Source organism: Rhinolophus sinicus, chromosome 9, assembly GCF_057876585.1.
Source record: "Rhinolophus sinicus isolate RSI-liver-muscle chromosome 9, RSI-T2T, whole genome shotgun sequence".
Classification (NCBI taxonomy): domain Eukaryota; kingdom Metazoa; phylum Chordata; class Mammalia; order Chiroptera; family Rhinolophidae; genus Rhinolophus; species Rhinolophus sinicus.
The window spans coordinates 1,949,705-1,975,671 of record NC_142509.1 but is presented as its reverse complement, the minus strand read 5'-3'; the positions used below and the strand labels follow the sequence as shown (position 1 = coordinate 1,975,671).

At 35.2% G+C, this 25,967-nt stretch overlaps 1 protein-coding gene across 14 annotated transcripts in view; it reads right to left on the bottom strand.

Annotated features, from left to right (window-relative positions):
* Positions 1–960: 960 nt before the first annotated feature.
* TBCEL (tubulin folding cofactor E like) overlaps positions 961–25,967 on the bottom strand; it is an 84,221-nt gene continuing 59,214 nt past the window's right edge. For 10 of the 14 annotated variants that reach the window (XM_088800783.1, XM_088800785.1, XM_088800786.1 and 7 more), the window contains one exon: positions 961–5,157. In XM_088800783.1, the coding sequence (XP_088656909.1) occupies positions 4,839–5,157 (319 nt within the window). In that variant the 3' untranslated portion in view covers positions 961–4,838. Of the gene's footprint in view, positions 5,158–6,641; positions 6,907–8,064; positions 8,221–17,911; positions 17,940–25,967 lie in introns of those variants that run through there. The other 4 variants (XR_016022334.1, XM_088800790.1, XR_016022335.1 and 1 more) reach the window with 4 other exon arrangements.

Below are 25,967 nucleotides of genomic sequence, written 5' to 3'. Positions count from 1 at the left end.
ATAGATTAACTCAATTCCTAAATCTTAGTTACATGAAAAAGTTAAAAGTAGATGAAATGACTGATGCTAAAATCTATAACGACAGATACGTATTTTAAAAAGTTACCTGGCTAGATTTGAATTCTAAAGTTCTAAGTCTAAGTTGGAGAACAGTTACTTCTTTTCCAAAGAGTTGGAAAGAAAAATGTGACTTCAAAGGTTAACCATCTTGTTTTATAAACATTTTAATATGAAAGTCACAGCATTTTTCAGTCCAATGGGTACTAGTATCTTGATATATGTCTACACAGACTACTTGCAAGTACTCAGAGGAGCTCACAATAAATGCTAACAGAATTTAGCACAGAAGTTAAAATTAGTTCTTTGAAATCTGAACGAGGTAGAAGCAATTTTAAATTTAAACAGATCATGATATTTATGTACTTCGGAAGCATTGAGAGAAGTTAATAGACTGTCTTTTAAATACAGAAATAAAGTACAGTTCTTGGACCTTCATTCTTGGCACAAGATTAATTTATAAGTTTACCAAGAAATTATTGACAAGCGGGTAGGGTTCAAGTGTCCAAAACTAATTCTTATAGAAAATTACTTTTCAAAGGAAAACAGCATCACAAATTTTTAAATCCTCAAAATGAGATTTGCTTTCTTACTCAAAAAAAGGGGTGCCAAATATCTCAAAGGTTTTTATCCTTAAACGGATAAAAAGAGAGTATCGAAGGCATATTAGAAGTATAAAGCTTTGCTAACACAAAAGCAATGACACGTTTAATATGAATCTTTGTTTTGCAGTTTTTATTCCTAACTTTAACAAAATTCCAATTAAGTTTGTTAAGATGGTGAAACTCTTCCCAGCTTAGGTCATTTCCCCAGAGGACTCAATCATAGCATTGATGTCGATTTTAAGTTATATAAACATACATCTTGACCACACGACCCCAGAAAAAAATCAAAACACAAAGAGAAAGTGGACTTGGATTTTTAATTTTTTTAAAGATTATCTCTGTCTCTACATATATATTAATAAAAAGTGCAAAGTATAGACCTTCATGTTTAAATTATATTCTAAAATATATATTTTCATTAACTGCAGGAGACAACTGGCAAGTAAAGAGCCTGAGAGAGTCCAGTACCTCTTCATCACTACAATGGACATATATTTTAAGGAAGCACCTATGGAAAATAGTGTTCACAACACACCTGGTAACACAGATAGCTTCTGGGTGTCCTTGAAAGCAGTTTGTTTGCATTTTCATGAAATGAAGGGACAAATAAATTCATAAACAGAAATGACATTGCTTCGAACCATCTATTATTCTGTATTCGTTTTGTACGTAGCCAGCCACACTCAGAGGTGCATCAGTAAAAGCTTTACCAGTGAGCTCCAATGGTGATCAGGTCCTTGAGCAACAAGTGTTCTCTGCATTACGCTGATCTAGCTGAAACATGTGGTTAGAATCGAACCTTCCATTTTTCGTAAGTAAACAAAATTTTAAAACATAGCATAACATTGGGCTCTGTTACACATACCTTATGTTTTGGGTTGATTTTCATCAAAAGGTTTTAAAGAAACAAGAGGTTATATAATATCAGCTGCTTTTTTTATGTATTTATGACAATGGTGGCAATAGGTTGCAGACACAATAGAAACTTTTAATAGTAAAACTTATATACGTCTCTGAACTTATTTTTCTTTAAAGCATTCTGGAATACTTCAACAATTCAAATTAGAAAACTGCCTTCTATTGTGGCTTCAGCAGCTACATACATGCCTACATGTAGAAAGGGTCCCTTGGTTTTGATTTGGCTTTCTTTTCTTATTCCTTTCCTTTTTCATAACTGAAAAGAATTTGTTTCAGAAACGGTATGTTCTATACACTGTGTCTATAGCAACAAATCTGTAGCACTGGCTACCAGAGCCTTTGCCTCATAAATGTCAACAATATGCTCTCATTGAATCTGGATGAAGTCAGTATTAATATACAGATCCGCTGCACCAATCAATTACACATAACTTGTAGACTCAAAGGTCTGTGGTCTCTTCTCTCCTTTTTGGCCTGTTATAAAAATAATTTTGGTTAAAAGTGTCTACACAGCACCAATTTTATGTCAAAAGCAGCATCTTTACTCAGCCACCCAAATTTAATCTATAAGTGCACATGTTCAAATATCTTTCCTCATATACTTCTGTTCTGTACCTCTAACAGACCAGTAGTTATATTAGATTTTGCCTCAATCAAAAATTATTCAGCAATTATTAAAACCATCAATTACAATGCCCTAAAAATACCCACATCCACGGAATGAAATAAGTTCCCCTGACATGCAACTGTATAATAGAAGAATTATGCCTGCAGTTGGTGGACACTGTGTTCTGTGATAACAGAACAGGTTTCTAATACCGTGTTTCCCAGAAAATAAGACATAGCAGACCATCAGCTCCAATGCGTCTTTTGGAGCAAAAATTAACATAATTACCCAGTCTTTATATTATATAAGACCCGGTCTTACAGTAGAGTAAGACCGGGTCTTATATTAATTTTTGCTCCAAAAGGCGCATTAGAGCTGATGGTCGCGCTAGGTCTTATTTTTGGGGAAACACGGTAGTAAAAAATCCATTTCATAAAATTTTGTCATATATAAAATATCCTATTAATTGTGGCTATTCCACTTAAGATTAAAGCATAACCTAAGTGTTTGTTCTGCTTTCTGCTGTGGGACAGTCAGGGGTCATACAACCTCAAAAAATAAGATTGCATCTGTTTCCCAGGCTGACAAAAGCAACGGGCTCAATTACACTGTTTCCCTCTCAAATCCACCTGCACTCATGCACGCGCGTGCACACACACACACACATACACACACACACACACACACACACACACACAAAGCACCCAACAGTTTTAATCTTCGTGATACTGTGGCCACACTTTTTTTCCTACTTCCAAAAATATGTCAGGAAAATGTGATTGCAAAATAATTATTCTTGTCTATATTCAGCCTGGATTGCCACTGCTCATTTTTATGATTTTGAAAGATAAAGTCTACAGCAGAAGGAAAACAGGCCTCACTTATCTTTCTCAAACCCTTTGGTATCCACCTTTAATGTTACAGTGAACGTAGATTTGACTCAGTAGGCCTGGGTCAAAGGCTTTAGAAATACTGAACCTGAAGTGCATTAAGAGAATAAACATCGGCTATTACGGCATAGGAAAATTTAAGAAATAGCAATAATAAACAAAACACCATGTACATGAAGAATTTACAAGTCACCTGAAAATTTCCTAAGAAACTAAAGAATTTGTAGGAGCAATGGAATCATATAAAAAGATCAAAAGGTCAAACATAATGAGATAATGGTTACATTCTTTGAAAAATACTTCATGTGTACACCTTCTATCCCAGTTATGCTGTCTTCCTCAAGTCTCCCATCTGTAAACATGTGGACAACGAAAGACATATATGAAAGAAAGGGATTGTACTGATTAACAAAGGAATAGAAGAACAAAAAAGATTTCAGAGCAGATAAGGAATTAGCTTTTAAAGAAAACTGCTTCTGCAAAATATATGACTTGGAGGCAATTCTGAAGTTTTGACACTCATACTTTACTCATAAATTAGAGTTGTTGTTCTTCTGCAGGGGCAACTAACTTGAAATGTGACACAAAAAGAACTCTTCGATTACGACATCACAAAGTTCCAGGGAAGAACTAGGAATCAAAGTACCCTTTGATCAAAATTTCCCACTTTTAAAGCAAAGTGCCAGAGCAAGGGCTTCAAAGATGACACAAACAGAGAAATCACACCACTTTCCCATATTCTCCCCACTTCACTCCCTCACACACACTACAGATAGTTTATTAGCTAATTTTCAACTCTCCTGGTACATATATCCATCCATTACTCTATTGGATTCTTCATAACCTCAGGCCTCTATTCCCAGTAATTTAAATGACAATGATAGACAGATATGAGGAAATACAACAAATAAGCAAAAATAAAAGAACTCTGGAATCCGACATATTTCATGTAATGGAAGTAATGGTTGATACAATGTGCAAGGAACATTAAAAGTCAGATAGTTACATAAAAAGACATCAGACTGCTCTGCCTGTGCTTCCAGAAAAACAGCAAGTTTTCCTAGAGTTTTAACTCTCCATTTACTTTTCTTCAAATTCCTAACAGAGTTACGGTTCCAACTGAGTACCGGAGATCAGAATCAGGTTGAAAATGGTTAAAACATTTAAAATTATTTCAAAAGGGAGAAATGAAGAAAAAAATTACCCAAGTTGAGAAATAAGAATTACGGACAGAATAAAACTATTGGTAAATATGTGCTGACACAAGTCAAAATGAAAAACTGAACCAAAAAAAAGGAAGTGGGACTGAAAAAGAGGAATTGGGAGAGAAAAGTGCTGGCCCTTCTCGTAAAGATCCTTGTATCCTGATTTAAATACTATAAGATTCCCTCCTGAAGGGGATGTACTGTTCATGCTATCTTCACAAGTATACCTAAATGATAATGATAACTAAGCAGTAGGCAAATCCCAGTGAACACAGTAAGAAAACGGTGATTTCTTAGTCATTTTTCATGAGGGAGGAGACACGAACTAGAGATGTGGCCAATTCTGCTGACTGAGTTGAAGAAGTCTTGGTAAAAAAAAACAAAAAACCAAAAACAGCCCCCTACCCATTCTAGGGGGAAAAATATACAACCTCCCCCAAACCTAAATAAAATAAAACAAAACAAAAATAATCTTCTCCCTCCTAAAGAAAACCACATGGAAATAAATGCCCTGCAAGAAGTCCTTATGTGTGTATTTTTACAAGTCTGGTAGAGGTTATTTTGTTTTGGATTCCACATAAATTTTATCTCCATCCCTAATGCCAAAGGAATGCAATGCCCGAGAGCTATACTTCATTTCCTCTGGGCCAAAGGGCGCCTCGTGGTCAAAATAGTAGAGAAGCATGTTGCTTGCGGGTAACTGCACTAGAGTTTTTAATTGTTTCTTTAGTTCTGCAACGGTTTGGTCCAGACGAATGCTCATTTCTTCCACCTGATCATTAAAGTGGACTTCTACTTTGGCACTGCTCTGGGGTCTTAGATCCACTTCTGCCAAAGGCTCCAACTTTCCATATTTTGTGATCAATTCATGATACCTAGAAGGATAAAAAGACAGTGTCAGCTTAAGCTACTAGCAACTGAACTATGGACTTTTTTCAGAACTACTGATACATTACACTGCTATACTCAACATCTTTCTAATATCCTATTCTAATATTCTATCTAGCTGATGATTATTGTGGAATAGGTGATCTGATATAGTTGCCCTTTTAAGAACACAGTAAAATCACATCCTTGTGGATAGGAAAAGCATTTCTCCTAAAGATGGTCACCATGCTTGCTGTTAATCATTAAATAAGAATAGGCTTACAGAGGAAAATAGAACCTAGAAAAGCAGACACTACAAAGATTATAGAGAGAAGTCAAACTTATAGAACTTGCTTTCTTGGGTACCATCATCAAGAAGAGCAGAGAGAGATCTAAGCACATGTTCCTTGATAACAGATGGGAAGCTGGAAGTAGGTCAATAGTTCCTGAGCCCTGGAGAAGCCATAACTTAGAAACAAAAACATCTGGTTGTATGTTAGTTATTAGCCCAGCTTTTTCAGCGATGCCTTGTTAGAATATTCCAGCCTAGTCTTGTCGGCTACAATACATGGAATTTGTGATTTGTGAAAGAGTCAAAAATAAATTCCTATATATAAAAAAAAGTGGTAAATGAGGGATACAAGTTCCTTGATCAAGTAAAGAGCAAAAGAAACCAAGAGCAAAGTGTATTATAGGTGAGATTAGGGACCACAAGGTCAAGCTTCCCATGTGGAAAAGCTTGTCTCCACTATCAGCCTCGGAGGATCTAGGTCTGATTTTATTGAGGGAGCTGAGCAGTTTCCTAAAAACCAGAGGGAAAAAATGCTAAAAAGATCTGATATTAGCTTTATTATAACCAAGGCACACAAGGTTAATTCATGATCAGACTACAATGGTCACACAAGATTATTCCCCACCCTACTTTTGGTTTTAACCCGGTTAAATCAATGTTATAATAAGGTTGATAGGAATATTAAAGACATAGTAAGATGTCTGTGGTCAGAGATGGAGGTAATCATTTCTATTAATGGCAGTAACAGGGAATGTATGGTAAAACAGCACTGGTCTTGGAGTCAGGAGATCTGACATCGAGTCTTGACTCTACCTTGTACTTCATTAGCTGTGTGACTTGGAAACACTCAATCCTTTGGATCTGTTTCCTTATTAGTAAAATTGGGATAATAAGTTCTATCCTTCCTACCTTATAAGACAGTTACAAGAATTATATAAAATAACAGATGAGTAAGCACTTTGCAAATTATAAGTTCATATACAAATTAAAAATATCAACATTACATTTCTGTTGTTCTGGAACTTACATTATTAAAACACATACACCCCTTAGAAAATATACAATGGAAATGTATTTCGGTCGAACTCCTTGGAGAAGGTGGTGGTATGATGAAACAGATTACAGAACCATCGTCTTGCAGGACTTAGCCAAAAATAGTATTTTTTTAAAGGGTTAAAAAAATCACCAGCAGCAACTAACAGAAGACAGGTGTCAACCAAAGGTCATGGCCACCAATTCAACACCAACAGGAGTCCCCAGCTTGAGGTGTAGTGAAGCAGGAGAGTTTACTCAGTGAGAACAGCTTAGTTGTGAAACAGCACGGCTGTGAGAGCTCAGACATGAAACAGCTCCACTGAAGTGGCTCAGACGAGGTGGCTCAGAAGAAGTGGCTTGGGATAGTCAGTTCAAGTGTTCAGCTCCAGCTCCAGTGTGCCATCCAGTGTTCCAGCTCTAGACAGGGAAACTGAAAGTGCAATCCATTGAGGCAGAGGTGAAGCTGGCTTACATAGAGAAGAGTGTCCACACTCAGTCCCTGATTGGTCCATTTCTATGTAAATGAGGACTCCAAATCCTCACACTGGTCCAAATAGCACCATACTGACTGGTCAGAATGGGGTCACTCTGATTGGTCAGGGAAGATGTAGATAGCTATGCAGCTCCAACTGGACACGGGAGGTCTCAGTCCTACTGGTTGAACTGCAATCCTAGGAACTCTCTTTTTAGGGTCAACTCAGAGAGCAGGAGCACTGCAGGGATCTTGGCAGCCCAATATGTGGCTTTTTCCTGAAATGCAGCGTGCATGAGAGGCCTCTATAAACGATGACTGCTAGACTCTGGTTATGACTGAGTCCAATTAACTATGAGCAGTCCTTTTTGGCAGGTATATTCTTCTCGGGTCAACAGAGGGAATAACCTTATTGCCATAATCTTTGAAAAGGAACTAAATATCTGAACTAACGGTAAGCCCCTGGATGCATGAGCTTCCTCATTCTGTTCCAACTTCTTCCCAGAATGCTTTCGCAACCACTAGAATTGAAAACTGAATTTCCCATACTCCTTTGCAGGTGAGATTTTTAGCTTCTATCGATCACATTCAACAGTCCTGGGGAGAGAAACAGTGGATCTAGCAGGAACAAGTTGGGTAGAGGCTTCCTAATTACCAGATTGCAGTTCAAGCAGTGTGTTCCTGGAGGCAACACCTCTGGCATCAGCTTGACAATAGATCCCAGCTAAGGTGGTGTTATACAGCACCAGGGAAAGCAGCTTCCTGAGTCTCCCCTTATATAATTCTAGCAGAAATAGCAGTGCCCTTAGTGGGCCCGTTCTGTGGTACTGTTCTAGAGGCAATCCTAGAGAAACAGCCCTTCCAAAGATTTTGTAAGCACCTTATTCCCTGTATTAAACTCCTTTCTTCTTAAAATAGGTACTGTGGCTTCTATTATCTATAACTGAATCCCAAATTATATTCCTTGAAATGGTTTCCCATGACTTCAGCTTGGGCCCCAAGCCTGTGACCCTTGTCTGTATTATAACCAAAGTGACTGTTACCATGTAAAACACAAATATGACCACATCTCTCCGCTACTTAAAATCACACAAGACCCATCAGAATAAAGCCCTCTTTTTTTTTTTTTAATTTTTTTTTTTTTTAATTGGGGAAGGGGAACAGGACTTTATTGGGGAACAGCATGTACTTCCAGGATATTTTCCAAGTCAAGTTGTCCTTTCAATCGTAGTTGTGGAGGGTGCAGCTCAGCTCCAGGTCCAGTTGCTGTTGCTAGTTGCAGGGGGCCACGTGGAAAGAATGAGAAAAAACTGAATTCTGCCACCATTATGAATGAGCCTGCAAGGTGATTCTTTTCCAGCTCCAATAAGGAACACAGCCCTGCTGACCCCCTGAGTTTGGCTTTGTGAGATCCTAAGCAGAAAAGCCAGTCGAGCCACGCTTTGCCAAACTTCTGACCAACAGAAGCTGTGACATAATAAGTAGGTATTGTTTTAAGCCACTAAGTTTATGGTATCTCGCTAGAGCACCAATAGAAAAATAATACAATGACTATAAAAGGTCCTTCATGATCTGGTTCCTTCATAACTTTCCAAACTTATTTTGTGCCATCAACATTACCACTTTTAGCAACTGCTTTTCTACTTGTTTAGATTTAAAAATCAATGTTTGCTTACTAATTCTCAGTAAAAGCCAGCAGGTTTTTGTATGTGGATAAAAGTTTGGATACGGGCTATCACAAATATTCACTCTTTATATTGTGACTCACCACACACTGAATGTGTTCCCCTAAAAGTTACGTAAGTAAAAATCATGATTTCAAGATAATACATGTACTCCTGATTATCTTATTTTGGATTATCTTTATGCAGGGCAAATCAGTAATATAAGAAATCATGATTTTACAAAGTACCCAGTAAATTTTAGAAAACAATTTCTTTCTAGTCTCCCTCCTTAGATACTTTACTCATTATGCAAAAGTCCATCCATACTGAACTACATCTGCATACTCTATATTATCTGGTATTTTCTTAGCATCAGCCCTTATAGTCTTAAGAGGCAAATGATTTCTGATGGATAAATATTCTTCAAAACTAATAATCTCAATTTACATTCTACCAATCAATACTTCCATCTGATTACTTAAAAATATTCAATATTTGAAGGTCTCACTTCTGAAGTGGGCAAAATGTCATAAACCTACATTGGAAGACATTATTGACAAGGATGTGTTACAATAATGAAATGCTAAAATGTAACATATATGACACACACATATATAGATATATATATGAGTGTGCATATATATATATAGTACTCGTGTTCAGAAGTTCTGAACACCATAACATTCTAACAGAAAATGAACAATCACAAGACAAACAAAATTTACTACACACAGCATAAAGGCCAGCATGACCATATGGGCAACTGAGAATGAGAAATGGAAAGCAAATGCTAATGCAGTCTTGTGAAGAACACAACACACAGGCAAACTGGCATTGTATTTTTTTTTTAAATCTTCCTATTAAATAAAAACATCCACTGTGAGAAAAACTTCTTTCAACTTTAAGGGTCTTTGATTCATGACCAGTCAACAACCACACTACTAGGAAAGTGGGGTTGAAGGTGGCGTTAACAAAAAGTGAATAGAGTATGAAGCTATCCCTATGAGAGCTATGGTAGCTAAACTCCCAGTAGACATAAGCAAGTCTTCACACACTAGGGGCTCCTGGTCCATGGCATACCTGCCTAACGTGACAGACACATGAGCAGACTTTAGTAGCATGACGATCAAGTTGGAGGAGATATGCTCATTTTCACTCTTGACGCCTAAGATATCTGAAAACATTTCCTCAATCATAGTTCAGTAATAGGTCTATGACCCCAGAATAAATGTAGACTTGGCACACTACTTGAAAAAGATTGCAGGTTCCTGCTGTAAATCCTAATCTGAGGGTGAATTTATGCTAAAACCTAAAACCCCAAGATGGTTAGAGACAAAAGTTAACTCAGTCTCAGCTCTGAATAGCTTTATAAACTATTAACTAAATAGCCTCTTAACTAAATAACACAAACATTAAATATTTTACATAATTTTTAGGAAACTGGAAAACTAAAGTAGACATAGAACCAGGGGCTTTTAGGTGGCAGAAAGCATCCATATTTGGACCTCATGTCTCCGAATGCATAAAAATAGCTTACACGCTCAAGGAGCATCCTAAAGAAAAATGACGGGATTTATATTTTATGGAAGTGCCTATACCACAGTGGGATTAAACATATCCTGGAAGTGATTTATCTATCTATCCCTTACAACTTGCCTAGAGGTGTGCTCACAAGTGGCTTATATTAGCCTTGCACTAACAATTCTGGTAATCTATTGTTCCTCAAACACAGACCCATATTGAATCAACTGGAGTCCTTATTCTGAATAAAGCTATCTTACTCCAAAATAAATCCCTAATATATACATCTCTCTCTTTAAGGAACGTAACAAATAAAACATGAAAAATCTCTGATGATTCACTTGGATGAACCAAATCATTGAAGTATAACTAGAAGAAAAACATTCATTTAGTTTACTTTGTTTCCCAAGCATCATGAAGGATTCAAAAACATATTCCAAACATCCAATTGCTGTTAATCTTTCTTGCTATAGTATGCTTTTTTCTGATTTTGATATGGTATCATATCATGGCATATAAAAAACATCTCCTTAACATTCTACAACTGGGAGTTTACATTCTACTGAAACAGTTTTCTCAAAGTCACCAATATCCTATTTATTAAAACACATAAACATCACATTTCAATGGCAGAAAGACCTCAGAGATCATCTATTATATATATTATAGATATAGTAATTGAGGGCCAGTTTGTTAGCCCAAAGTCTAAATAGCTAGTGAATGGAAGGGGAGAAAGTAGAACTCAAATCTTATTTTCAGACCATCAGTCTTTCTTAGTTCTGATCATCTTTATGATTTGCTGCAATAATGAATACTGTTCTATAAATTCTCTTCTCATTTCTACATTTCAAATGCCCCCTTTCAATCTCTCTTTATTGGTTCTCATTCTTCTTCTTACCATCTACACTTGGGTAGTCCTTAAAATTCATTCCTGCATTCTCTTCCCTTTTCTCTTCATGATCTTTCATCACAAATCTAATTCTCTTACTTAACTTAAGCCGTAGATGTTTCCCACCTGTCTTCCTCAAACTTCTGCATTTCTGCTACCTCCAGAATAATTTATTCTCACCATTCACATATAGCAAAGTATCTTGAATTGAATTTAGTATTTTTCATGTAGTTTTTCACCAAGGCTTAAGTCACAGATTTTTTTTCAACTCACCATTTCTTAAATTCAAGTCCTATCAAAATTACCTAGTGAATGGATAAATAGAATGTGATTTATTCATGTAATAGAATACCACACATTAAAGAATGATTTAATCTACATTTATCAATATGATTAAGACTTTGGTCAAAATGGCTCCATAAATTCACATTTTAATGCACTTCTGCTCTAAACACTGATTAAAAATGGATAAAATGTAAAAGGTTGAATTCTAAGGAGACAGCTCAGGTTCAAAAATAGTAAACATCTCCATGGACCAGAAACTGAACAGAAATACAAAGCATACAACAAAGAAACCATAGGACTGCTAGATTCCAAATCCAAAGCAGGCAGTAGCAGTCTGGAGTTAAGGTCCTGTGAGGCAAAAGGGATAAAAAGTACTGTATGGGCGAGAGGGGAATTCAAGCCAGGTTCACTGACTGAAGCAGGAGTAGGGTTGGGGAGCGGGTGATGTGAGCACAGGCATCATATAAGAATGCAAAAACCTGCTGTAGATCCACTGTCTGAGGCTACCTCTTTGGAGCAAAGGGTCTAAATAAAAGAAGTAAAAAGATATCTCTACCACCAGGAATGGAATCAAATCACTTGCTGCCCAGGTGACTAGATCTGTATTAATTCTGTAATTTTTGTGGGACAGGTTCTCCAAAATCCATTACAAGAGACAGTTCTGGACCAGGAGTCTGGAGAATCTGTTAGAGACAATTGCAAATGAATGCCAACTATAATTATACACACACACACACACACACACACACACACACACACACACACACACACATACACATATATACACACACACATATATACGTATATATACACACACATATATATATGTATGTATATGGTTACAGGAAGCGGAGTACAGCATTAGGAATAGAGACAGTGGAAATGTAATGGCTCTGTGCGATGTCAGAGGGGTAGTGGATGGGGAGGGGGGTTCACACAGTGTGAGGGATCTAAATGATAAATGTCTAAGTATTGCTTTGTCTTGTGCACCTGAAACTATTAAAATTATTTAAAAAAAACCCAAACCATTAGACACAGAAAGGTAAGTTCAAACAAGAAGACATAATCTTCAATGCACATACATCTAACAACAGAGCTTCAAGATAATGAAGCAAAAACTGATAGAACTGGAAGTAAAAATAGACAAATCCCCAACTATAGTTAGAGACTTCAACACTCCTTTCTCAGTAATAGAACAAGCAGACAGAAAATTGTTAACAATATAAAACACCTGAATAACACTAAAAATTTGACCTAACTGACATGTATAAAACATACTGCCCAACAACATCAGAATGCACACGTTTTTCTAGCATATATGAACTATTGACCAAGAAAGACCACATTCTAGGCCAAAAACATACCTCAACAGGTTCAAAAGAATTGAAATAACATAAAGTATGTTTCCTGACTATAATGAAATTAAGCTAAAAGTCATTAACAGAAAAATAACTGGAAAATCCTCAAGTATTTGGAAAATATACAACACACTTGTAAATAACCTATGTTTAAAGAGGAAGTCACAAGGAAAATTAGAAAATATCCTGAATTCAAAGAAAATGAAAATACAATATAGCAAAAATTATAGAATATAGCTAAAGCGGTATTTAGAGAGAAAATTATGTAATTAAATGTTTAAAAGAGAAAAGATCTCAAATCAATGATCTAAGTTTTCACTTTAAGAAACCAGAAAAATATGAGCAAATTAAACTCAAAGCAGCAAGAAGGAATAAACTAATAAAGATACAAGCAGAAATCAATGAACTAGAACTCATAAAAATAATAGAAATCCCACAAAACCCAAAGCTGGTTCTTAAGGTTAGTAAATTTGGTAAACCTCTAGCCAGACTGATCAAGAAAAGAAGATAAGATATCAGGACTAAATGAGGAAACATCACTACAGACTCTAAAGGTTTTCATAATAAGTGAATATTATAAACAACTCTATGACCATAAATTCAATGACTAAAGTGAAATTGATAAATTTCTTCAAAGACACAAACTACCAAAGCTCATTTAAGAAGGAACAGATAACTCCAATCAAGCTACATCTATTCAATAAATTTAATCATTGTTAAAATCTCCAGCAAAGAAATCATTAGACATAGATGGCTTCACTGACAAAGTCTACAAAACATTTGAGAAAAAGATTAATTCTATACAAATTCTTAGAAAGGAGGAGAGAACACTCACTAACTCATTTTATGAAGCCAACACTATCCTAATATTGAAACAAGACAAAGACATTACAAGAAAACAAAATAACAGATCAACATCCCTCATGGACATACTTACAAAAATCATCAACAAAACATTAGCAAATGAAACCCACCAACATATTAAGAAGATAATACAGTATAAAAAAGTGAGATTCATCCCAGAAATTCAAGGCTGGTTAAACATTTTTAAAAAATCAGTCAATATATTTCACTATATTGACACACTAAGAAAAACTATAGGAGCCTCTCAAGAGATGCAGAAAAGAAAAAGAGGAAAAAAAGAAAAAAGTGTAAGTTATGTAGATTGGAAAAGAAGACAAATATTGTGCCTTGTCATAGACAATGTGACTGTCTACAATGAATCTACAAAATAACTACTAGAACTAATAGTTTAGCAAAGTTGTAGAATATAAGGTCAATATACAAAAATCAATTGTATTTCTATACCTAGCAATGAACAATTAAAAATAGAAATAAAAAAACAATACTATTATAACACGACCAAGATACATGAAATCCTTAAGTAAAAACATAAAACATGCAGGAGCTATATGTAGAAAAACACAAAACACCAATTTCTGAAAGAAATCAAAGAAGACTTAAGGAAATGGAGAGATACACGGGTTCATGGACCAAAGACTCAATGTTATTACAATGTCAGTTCTACCCAATTATTCTACAGATGCAACACAATTCAAATCAAAATACCAGCAGAATTTTTTCTTTTATAATTCAACAAGCATATATACATATACATATATATATATATATATGTATTTATATTTATATTTATATATAAAGGCAAAGGAACTAGAATAGCCAAAATAACTTCGAAAAAGAAGATCAAAGTTGGAGGAACCACACTAACTGAAATTCAAAACCTACTATAAAGCTACAATAATCAAGACAGTGTGATACTGGCAAAAGGATAGACATGTAGATCAATGGAAAAGAACAGCAAATCCAAAAATAGAGTCTACATACATGGTTAATTAATTTTCAACAAAGGTATTAAATCAATACAATAGAAAAAGGATAGTCTTATCAATGAATACTGCTAGAACAGGCACCCATATGTCAAAATTAAAGAAAAAACTTAATCCATATCCTATACCATATACAAAAATTAACTCAAATGAATCATAAGCTTAATTGTAAAATCCAAAACTATAAAATGTCCATAAAACATTTAGGAAAACCTCTGTAATCTTGGTTTGGTCAAATAATTCTTAGATATGACAACAAAAGTGCAATCCATAAAATAAAAAAAATCAATTAAATTGAATGTCATTAAGATTTAAAACTTCTGCTATTTGAAAGAAACTGTTAAAAGAATGACATGACAAATCCCAAGTGAGAGAAAGTATTGATAACACACGTATCTGGTAAGGGACATATGTCTAGAATATATAAAGAACTCTCAAAACTCAATAATAAGATAACAAAGTACAAAAATGGGCGAAAGATTTTACATGTCTACTTTACCAAAGAAGGTATTTGAATAGTAAATAAGCTCATGAGAAGATGCTCAACTTCATTAGCCACTAAGGAAATTCAAGTTACAACCACTATATGTCTATTAGAATGGCTAAAATTAAAAACAGAAACAAAAATACTGAAAATTCCAAGTGGTGATGAGGATGTGGAGCAACAGGAACTCTCACATGTTGCTGGTCGCAAAGCAAAATGATGCAGCCACTTTGAAAAACAGCTTGGCAAATTAAACATACATTTCCCATATAACTCAATCTTTCTGCTTCTAAATATTTTGCCCAAGAGAATTAAGAACTTATATTCACACAGAAACTTGTAGGTAACTGTTTATCATAACTTTCTTAATAAATTGATAAAACATTGGAAACACAAATGTACTTCACTTGATGAATAGCTAAATAAACTGTTACATCTATATAAAAGAATACTACTGAACAGTAAAAAGGATCTCACTAGTGATACAGGATAGGTGAATCTCAAAAGCATTATGCTAACTAACAGAAACCAGATTCAAAAGGCTCTCTATACCTTCTTTCAGCAAAGGACAGAACTACCAGGCAGAAAATCAGCCAAGAATAGAGATTTGAATAAAGTAATCAATAAACAGTATCCAATTTACATGTATAGAACACTCCGCCCAACAACAGCAGAATACACATTTTTCTGAAACCACGCATGGAACAATAACCAAGATAGGCCATAAAATAAACTAACAAGTTTAAAAGAATTGATATTACACCGAGTATGCTCTCTAACCATAATGGAATCAAAGTAGAAATCAGTAACAGAAAGATAACAAGAAAATTCCTAAACACTTGTAGTTAAATTTCTAAATAATCCCTGGGTCAAACAGAAAGACTCAAATAAAACAATCTTTTCTAAAAAAACAACAACATAGAAATGAATGAAAATAAAAATATAACATATCATGACATGTGGAATGCCAGCACTGCTGAGAGTGAAATTTATAGCACGAAATATTCATTAGGAAAAGTCTGAAGTCAATAATCTACATTCCCACCTCTAAAGCTACAAAAAAGAAGAGCACATCAAGCAAAAGAAAGGAAATTAAAAAAAACAAAAAGCAGAAATCAATGGTTTTTAAAAAAGGAAAACAACACTAAAAACCACAAAACACTGCTGAAAGAAATTAAAGAAGACAAATAAATGGAAAGACATTCCATGTTGATGGCTTGGAATATTTAATATTATTTAGATGTCTAAACTATCCAAAGCAATCTACATATTCAATGTAATCCCTACCAAATTCTCAAAGCACTTTTTTTTTTCAGAAGTAGGAAAAATCATCCTCAATTTCATATGGAATCTCAAAGAACCCTGAATAGCCAAAAGAATTTTGAAAATGAAGAATAAAATTAGAGGACTCACACTTCCTTAATTCAAAACATATTGCAAAGCTACAATAATCAAAACAGTGTGCTACTGGCATAAAGACAGACATACAGATCAAGGAAACAGAATAGTGAAGCCGGAAATAAAACCTCATATACCTGATCAAATAATCATCAACAAAGGTGCCAAGACCACTCAATAAGAAAAGGATGGTTTCTCCAATAAACAGTACTGGGAAAACTGGATATCCACATGCAAAAAAATGAAGGTGGACCCTTACCTTATACCATATACAAAAATTAAACTGAAATACATTAAAGATCTAAATGTAAGACCCCAAACTATAAAACTCCTAGAAGAAAACGGGAAAAGCTTCATGACATTGAATTTGGCAATGATTTCTTGAATATTATACCAAAAGCACAGGCAACAAAATCATAAATAGACAAATGAGACTACATCAAACTTAAAAAACTTTTGTGCATCAAAATATACAATGAACAGAGCAAAAAAGCAACCTACAGAATGAGAGAAGATATTTGTAAATCATTTATCTGACAAGGGGTTAATATCTAGGATTTATAAAGAAATCCTACACCTCAACAACAATTAATTTTTTTTTAAACATTTAAAAATGGGCAAAGAACTTGAACAGATATTTCTCCAAAGATGACCAAAAAGCATATAAAAGATGTTCAAAATCTTTGATTAATTATCAAAGAACTAGAAATCAAACCCACAATGAGATACCACCATCTCATACCCATTAGGATGGCTTACTATCAAAAAGATACAACTAACAAACATTGGTTGGTGGAAAAATAGGAACTCTTTTCTACTATTGGTGCGATTGCAAAAGGATGCAACTACTATGGAAAATAGTATGGCTATTCTTCAAACATTAAAAATAGAATTACCATATAATCCAGAAATCCCACTTCTGGGATTCAAAAGAATTAAAAAGCTGGGTCTAGAAGAGATACTGCACACCCATGTTCACAATAACACTGTTCATAACAGCACAGAGGTGGAAGCAACCCAAATGTCTATTGATGGCTGAATGGATAAACAAATGTGGTTAAAACTTGAGAGAATTAAACTAAGTGAAATAAGTCAGTCACAAAAAGATGAATACTGTATGACTCTATTTGTATAAGTTATCAAATTCATAGAGACAGAAAGTAGAATGATGATTGCCAAGTGGTTACAAGGGACTGCAGAAGGTAAGTCATGGGGAGCTGATGTTTAATGGGCATAGATGTTCAGTTTTGCAAGATGAAAACTGTTGTGGAGATCTGTTGCACAACAATGTGAATATACTTAACACTTCTGAACTACACACTTAAAAATGGTTAAGATGGCAAATTTTATGTAATGCATACTTTACCACAATTTTTTTAAAAAAATGATTAAGATGGTAAATATTATTTGTATTTTACTACAACTAAATTTTTAAAAAATTTTAAATGATAAAAAAAGGAATTAACACTAATTTTACACAATCTTGTCCAGAAAACAGAAGAGAAGGGAACACTTACCAACTCATTTTATGAAGCCAGGGTTACCCTGATAACAAAAGCACATAAAATAATTAAAAAAAAAAATACTATATACCAATATTTCTCATGACCTTAAACACAAAAATCCTGAACAAAATATTAACAAATTGAATCCAACAATGTATAAAAAGAAATATATACATCATGACCAAATGGAAATTATTCTAGGTATGCAAAGGTGGTTCAATATTTGACAATCAATCCATCTAGCTTCCCTATCAACAGCTAAAGAAAAATCACATCATATAATTGATATAAAAAAAGAATTTGTAAAAAACCTAATATCCATTACAACAAAAATTCTCAGCATGTTAGATACAGAGGAGAACTACCTCAACTATGGAAAAGATAAAGAGAACCTATTTAAAAACCTATAGCTAACATTATAGTTAGTGGCAAAAGACTGAATCTTTTCCCTAACATTAGGAGCAAAGCGACGATGTCCATTCTTATCATTCTTATGCAACACAATACTGGAAGTTCTAGCCACTGCAACAAGGCAAGAAAAATAAATTGTCATACAGATTTGAAATGCAGGAATAAAAATTTCTGTATTTGCAAATGACATAAAATACTTAGGTGTGAATCTAGCAAAAGATTTGTAAGACCTGTATGTTGAAAATTACCAAATGCTGACGGAAGAAATCAAAGAAGGCCTAAATAAATGAAGGGACATACTGTGTTTATGCATTGGAAGATCCAATAGAGTAAATATGTCAATCTTCCCCAAACTGTTCTATAGGTTTAATAAAATTCTTATGAAAATGTCAGCAAGATTGTTTTGTAGAGACAAAGACAAGCTTAGTCCAAAATTTACATAAACAGGTAAAGGCCCTAAAATAGCTAAAGTAATCTGAGGAATAAAGTGGGAAGAATCATTCTATGCCAGGGGTGTCCAAACTTTTCTCAACGTTTTTCACCAAGGGCCATATGCGGTAAAATACACAAACAGCCGGGCCACTCACTCGAGGTGAAGTACGTATTGCCTCACCTGTTTTATTTAAGTAAACTAAATATATTTTTGGAATTTGCTGCAGGCCAATTAAAAATGGATTGCAAGCCGCAGTTTGGACACCCCTGTTCTATGTGATATTAAGGCTTATTACATAGCTATAGTAATCAAGACAGTGTGGTATTAGTGGAGCTGTAGACACAAAGGTCAGTGGAAAAGAATAGAGAAGCCCAGAAATATACCCACACAAATATACTTCGAATTTTTTAAAAAGTTGCAAAAGCAGTGCAATGAGGGAAGACAGCCTTTTCAACAAATGGTGCTGGAGCAATTGAGCAACTATAGAAAAAGATAAACCAACCTAAACCTCTTACCTTCCACAAAAATTAACTCAAAAAGGGTTATGGACTTAAATGTACAATGTAAAACTATAAAACTTTTAGGAAAAAACCAAGAAAATCTCCAAGATCTATGTTTAGGCAAAGAACATAGATCTTGACACTAAAAGCACAATTCCTAAAAAGAAAAATCGATAAACTGGACCCTCATCAAAATTAAAAATTTTTGTGCTATAAAAGCTCATGTAAAAAGAATGAAAGACAAGCTACGTACTATTAATAACAGAAAATATTTGCACATCACATAGCCAACAAAGGACTAGAATCTATAATATATAAAAAGCTCTCAAACTCAACAGTAAAGAAACATTCCATTCAAAAATGGGCAAAACCATGAAGAGATATTTCACTGAAAAGACTTTACAGATGGCAAATAAACACATGAAAAGAATTTAGCCACCATACAAATAAAAATTAAAATTATAAGATGTCATTATCCATCTATCGGAATGGCTAAAATATAAAAACAGTAACAACACCAGATGCTCGCAAGAATACAGGAAACTCAATCACTCATTTATTGCTGGTGGGAATGTAAAATGGTACATTCTAGAAAACTTTATGGTAGTTTCTCATAAAACTACGCCTGCCATTGCCATACTACTCAGCAACTGCACTCCTGGGCAATTATCCCAGAGGAATGAAAAATTATGTTCACACAAAAACCTGTACAAGAATATTCATAGATTATCTTATCTGTAACCAAAAACTGGAATCAATCCAGATGTCCTTCAACAAGTAAATGGTTAAACAAACTGTGATATGTACCATGGAATACTATTCAGCAGTACAAAGGCACAAACTAGTGATACAGGGAATGATGTGGAACTGTGTTAAGTGGAAAAAAACAATCCCAAAGGTTATATACTGCAATGATTCCATTTATGTAACATTTTTGACATGGCAAATTTTTAGAAATGCAGGTAAGATTAGAGGTTGCTGGAGGATAGGGATGGGAGTGGGGGACCTGGCAGGGAGTTGAATGTGGTTATAAAAGGGAAACCAGTGAGATATCCTTGTGGTGATGGAACTATTCAGTATCTTCACAATGGTGGCGCATACACATATAATAAAATGTATAGAACTAAACACACACACACAGAAATGCCAAGTAAAGAAATCTGAATAAGATCAGTGGACTGTATCAACGTTAAGTCCTGGTTGTGATAACGTACTATAGTCCTGCAAAATTTTACTATTGGGGGAAACTGGATAAAGGGTACATGGGATCCAGTTACAACTGCATGTGAATCTACAATTGTCTCAATAAAAACTTCAATTAAAAAAAGGCTATATTCTATATGATTCCAAATATATGACATTCTAGAAAAGTCAAAACTATAGGAACGAAAACAAATCAGTGATTGCCAGAGGGTGAGAAACAGGAAAGGACTGAGGAGTACAAGGAGATTTTTTGGGTTGATAGAACTATTGTATATTCTGATTGTTTTGGTGGTTACATACTGTAGTATCTGTCAAAACTCAAATACATACTAAAAAAGGTAAAACTTACTCTGTGTCAATTATACCTCAACAAACTTGACTTAAACAATGGACACTCCTAAAACGTAACCATTTAGCAGGACTGATCAAGAAAAAAAGTAAAGGCAGAAATAAACATTACTAGGAATGAAAAAGATAAATGTTGATATATTTTTCAAAAAACACAAAGATCCCTCATTATGGAATAATACTGAAGATGCATTGTTATATGAAAAAGGCAAATAGCAATGAAAACTATAACAAGAATTAGTGTCAGTAGTTGCCTAGGGACCAAATACCTGAGGGGCTGCTAAGGTTAAAAGTGAGAAAAAGAACTAGTTTTTGGTTTACTCCCTTTTAAAATTTTTCAGTCAGGTTCCATTTACTTCCAAATTTTTCAGTGGAAGTTATTACGTAGTCCAAATGAGAATTAGAGAGAATAAAATAATTTAAAAACTTGAACAACTACCCCAAATCATAAGAACATTATGGATGAGTATGAAATTTTAAACTTAAAAAAAAACACAGTTAATTTAATAGAAAAACAAAATTTCCAATGCAATTCATTTTATGAAGTGGACATAACCTTCATAACAAACCCACAAAATAGAAATGAAAATTATAGACCAATTTTAAATATGAAAACATCCTATAAAACATTTTAGAATTAAATTCTGCAGTGTTGAAAAGAACACTTAATATTTTATAACTAACTTGGCTATTCCAGAAATGCAAATATGGTTCAATATCTGAAAATGCATCATTAAAATTTAGATTAACGGAACAAAGCAACATGCTCATCTCAATACACAAAGAACATTCTATATAAAAAAAAATCAATGTTCATTTATGATAAAAGAAACTTTGAAAAAAAGAGATAGTAACTATTTTAATTTGAAGGGCATCTATCAAAATCCTACAGCAAAAGTCGTATTTCATATCAAAGTATTTCACAATGAAACTTTGGTAGTCCCTTTAAAGTGAGAAGCAAGATAAAGATGGCCTCTTTCACTGTTCATTTTAAATATTATACCGGAGGAGCTCCTATCCCAAAAACAGATATAAAAATTATTTGCAGATATGACTGTCCCCATGGATCCAAAAGGAAGTAAAGACGAACTATTCCGTACATCAGCAAGACTAACAGATACATGATCAACACACAAAAACAAATCTATTTTTATACACCAACAATAACCAATTAGGAAGTAGTAATTGAAAAAAAAATTTGAATTTAAAACATCGTAGAAGACGCTGCGCTAGAAATAAATTTAACAGAGATGTGCAAAGCCTTTGTGAGAGAATTAGAAACACTGCTGAAGGACAAAAAAGATGCTCTGAATTAAATTGAAAGTTATCCTATATTCACAGATAATACATAATAGCATCAAGATGTCAGTTCTCCCAAATTAGTGAACTCAATGTAATCAGAATCCTAACTATAGCAGGATTTTTGTGGAACTTGATAACCCAACCCCAAAATTCATAGAAAAAAAAGGTCTATAATAATTAAAGTAATCTGGAAACAATTAGGTGGGGAAAATTTCCCTAATTGGAAATTTAGACTTCTATAATTTAGCAACTTTGTAATGATACAGGAATTAACAAAAACACTGATAAAACAGAACAGGGTCCGGAAAAAGAACCATGAATGTACATGAAAAGCTAGATATATGACAGAGGTGGCATTACAGATCAGTAGTGAATACCAATTATCAATATGGGGGAGAAAATCAAACCCTCAGACCTCTATTTTGACACTATACACAAAAATAAATTCCAAGTAGGGCGGATGGGTGGCTCAGTTGGTTAGAGCACGAACTCTGAACAAGGCTGCCCATGGAACTTCCAAACGAGCCAGTGAGCTGCGCCCCCTGCAAGTAGAATGAAGTCAATGAGTTGCCACTGAGCTCTCAGGTGGCCAGATGGCTTAGTTGTGTGGAGCATGGGCTCTGAACCACAAGGGTGCCAGTTGGACTCCTGCAAGGGATGGTGGGCTGTGCTCCCTGCAACTAAGATGGAAAGGACAACAGCAGGACTTGGATGGAGCTGATGAGTCCTGGGAAAAACACACTACGGGTCCCCAATTAAAAAAAAAAACAAAACAATTCCAGATAGATCAAAAACATAAATGTGAAAATACTTCAAGAAAGAAACCCAGGATATTATCTTAAGTGATCTTTCGAAAAGATTTCTTTAATAGATGGAATAAGAATAAACCATAAAGGACTGATACACTTGACATTAAATTTTTCAAACTTCTTTTCAAGAAAATTAAAAGTGAGAGACGTTATAAAATGGCGGCGTGAGGTGAACCTCTGGAAATCTCCCCTGGAATTTATAAAAAATCAAACAACTATAACTCCACAAAGGACTCCCTGCACAGCAGACAGGGAAAACTAAGAGGCACACTACAGAAATAACCTAACGGTGGGCAAATTGTGATAGTGGGGGAGGAGGGAAGAGAGAAGTACAGAGACAGAGTCGTGCGGGTAAGGGACTCAGACCTAGCTCGCTGCTCCTGGTTCGCTGCATCCTGGAACTACCGCAGCTGCGGGGGAGGGAAGAACTCACACTGCTAGGGCTCCATTTATGGCCCACAGAGCTGAGGGGACAGCATATAACACGGCTGAACCCAACGCTCACGGCAGAGACCTTGGAACAAAGACTAACGGAAAAAGGCTGAACATGGTAGTTTAAGCCCTCACTGCCGAGCAGAGAATGGAAGCCTTAGACACAGAGACTAGCCGCACCCTTCCTGTTCTCGCAGAGCTCGCCCCACCCCACCTGCCCAGTGCTAGAAGCAGAACAGTAGCAATGTCAGATCAAAAGAACAGAGTATTTACAGTTCTGAGAACTGTGGACCGCAGACACAGATTTGCAGCCCAACTAGTTCCAGCAAAGGGAGGGAGCTGTGCAAGCAAGAATGGCTATGGTGGTGGTCCCCGCCATTGCTCTGGGCCACCTCTCACAAACCACCCCGCCCACGTCCCCATGAACCTGGGTGGATCCCTGCAGGAGTAAACAGAACTGCTGAAACATATGGACTCTGAATCTGGTGCAGGAAGAGCTTTGGAACTTCAAAAGCTCTCCGCATACCCACTGAGACACTGCGCCCTGTGACCTAGAGGAACTATTTACACAGGAGACGCCCATCTCCCAGGGAAAACCCCCGTTGTGTGAGAAGCTAGAATAGTGCAAAGAAAACATAGCACTACCATGTGAGAGAGAAAAAAAGGCTGCAGTCGGAGAGAAAATAAAACATTCTATCAAAAAGTACTGGAAAACAAAAGAAAGACCTCTTCCTATCAATCTGTTGCAGAAGCCACGCCTGTAGATATCTAGGAAGAGAAATAGTAAATCAGTAATTCCCAGGAATAACCAAGGCAACAAGTCAGCTCAGAAAGAAAGTGAAAAGTCTCCAGAAAAGGAACTTACAGATATGGAAATATGTGACTTAAATGACAGAGAATTCAAGATTGCAGTTCTGAAAAAGCTCAACGAGATGCCAGAAAGCACAGATAGGCAGACAGGGGAAAGAAGACGGTAGCCTACAAAGGAAAGCCTATTAGATTATCATCAGAGTTTTCAGCAGAAACTCTACAAGCCAGGAGGGAGTGGAAACAAATATTCAACCCATTGAAAGAGAGAAATTATGAGCCAAGAATAATATACCCAGCAAAGATATCCTTTTGATATGAAGGAGGAATAAACACCTTTCCAGGCATACAGAAACTGAGGGAATTTTCTAATACACGACCTGCACTACAAAATACTAAAGGAGGCTATACGACCACCATCAACAGGGACAATTTGCGGCAACAAAAACATAAAAAGGGAGAGAGTAAAGGTCTGAACCGGAACATGGGAATGGAGAAAGTAAGCATGCTGAAGAAAATGGAATACCTTAAATATTAAACTTTCGTCTACATAAACTTAATGGTAACCGCTCAAAAAAAACCAGAACTGAAATATATACTGTAATAAAAGAAGAAACAGAGGGAAAAAGCATAGAATACCACCACACAGAAATAATAGACAACAACAAAAAGGCAAAGAAACAATGGAGACACAGTCTTACCAGAAAACTAAAGATAGAATGACAGGAAATCTTCACATATCAATAATCACCCTAAATGTAAATGGACACAACTCACCAATAAAAAAGCACAGAGTAGCAGATTGGATCAAAAAACTAAACCCAACCATATGCTGTCTCCAAGAGACACATCTTAGCTACAAGGACAAGCATAGACTCGAAGTGAATGGGTGGAAATTGACACTCCAAGCAAATGGTACCCAGAGAAAATCAGGTGTAGCCATAATGATATCAGATGAAACAGACTTCAGGGTGAAAACGGTAACAAGAGACAAAGATGGACATTTCGTAATGGTAAAGGGGACTATACAACAAGAAGACAAAACAGTCATCAATATTTATGCCCCCAATAAGCGAGCACTGAAATATACCCAGAAACTACTAACAGAACTAAAGGGAGATATTAACGAAAACACAATTATATTAGGGGACCTAAATACATCATTGACAGCTATGGATAGATCACCCAAACAGAAAATAAATAATGAAATAGCAGCCCTAAATGACACATTAGATGAAATGGACATAATTGAGCACTTTATCCTAAAACTTCAGACTATACATTTTTTTTCTAGTGTACATGGAACATTCTCAATGATAGACCATATATTGGGACATAAAACTAGGCTCAACAAATTTAAGATTGAAATCATACCAAGCATATTCTCTGATCACAAGGCTTTGAAATTAGATATCAACTGTGAAAAGAAAGCAGGAAAACACACAAATACATGGAGATTAAATAACATACTCTTAGAGAACGACCGGGCCAAAGAAGAAATTAGAGGAGAGATCAAAAGATACATAGAAACAAACGAAAATGAAAATACATCCTACCAAGCTTTTTGGGATTCAGTGAAAGCAGTTTTAAGAGGGAAATTTATGTCATTACAGGCCTATCTCAAGAAACAGAAAAATCCCAAATAAATAACCTCATGTTATACCTTCAGGAACTAGAAAAAGACGAAAAATGAAACACAAGGTCAGCAGAAGAAAGGAAATAATAAAAAACAGAGCAGAACTAAATGAAATAGAGAACAAAAGACAAAAGAAAAAATTAATGTGACGAAGAGCTGGTTCTTTGAAAAGATTAACAAAACTGAC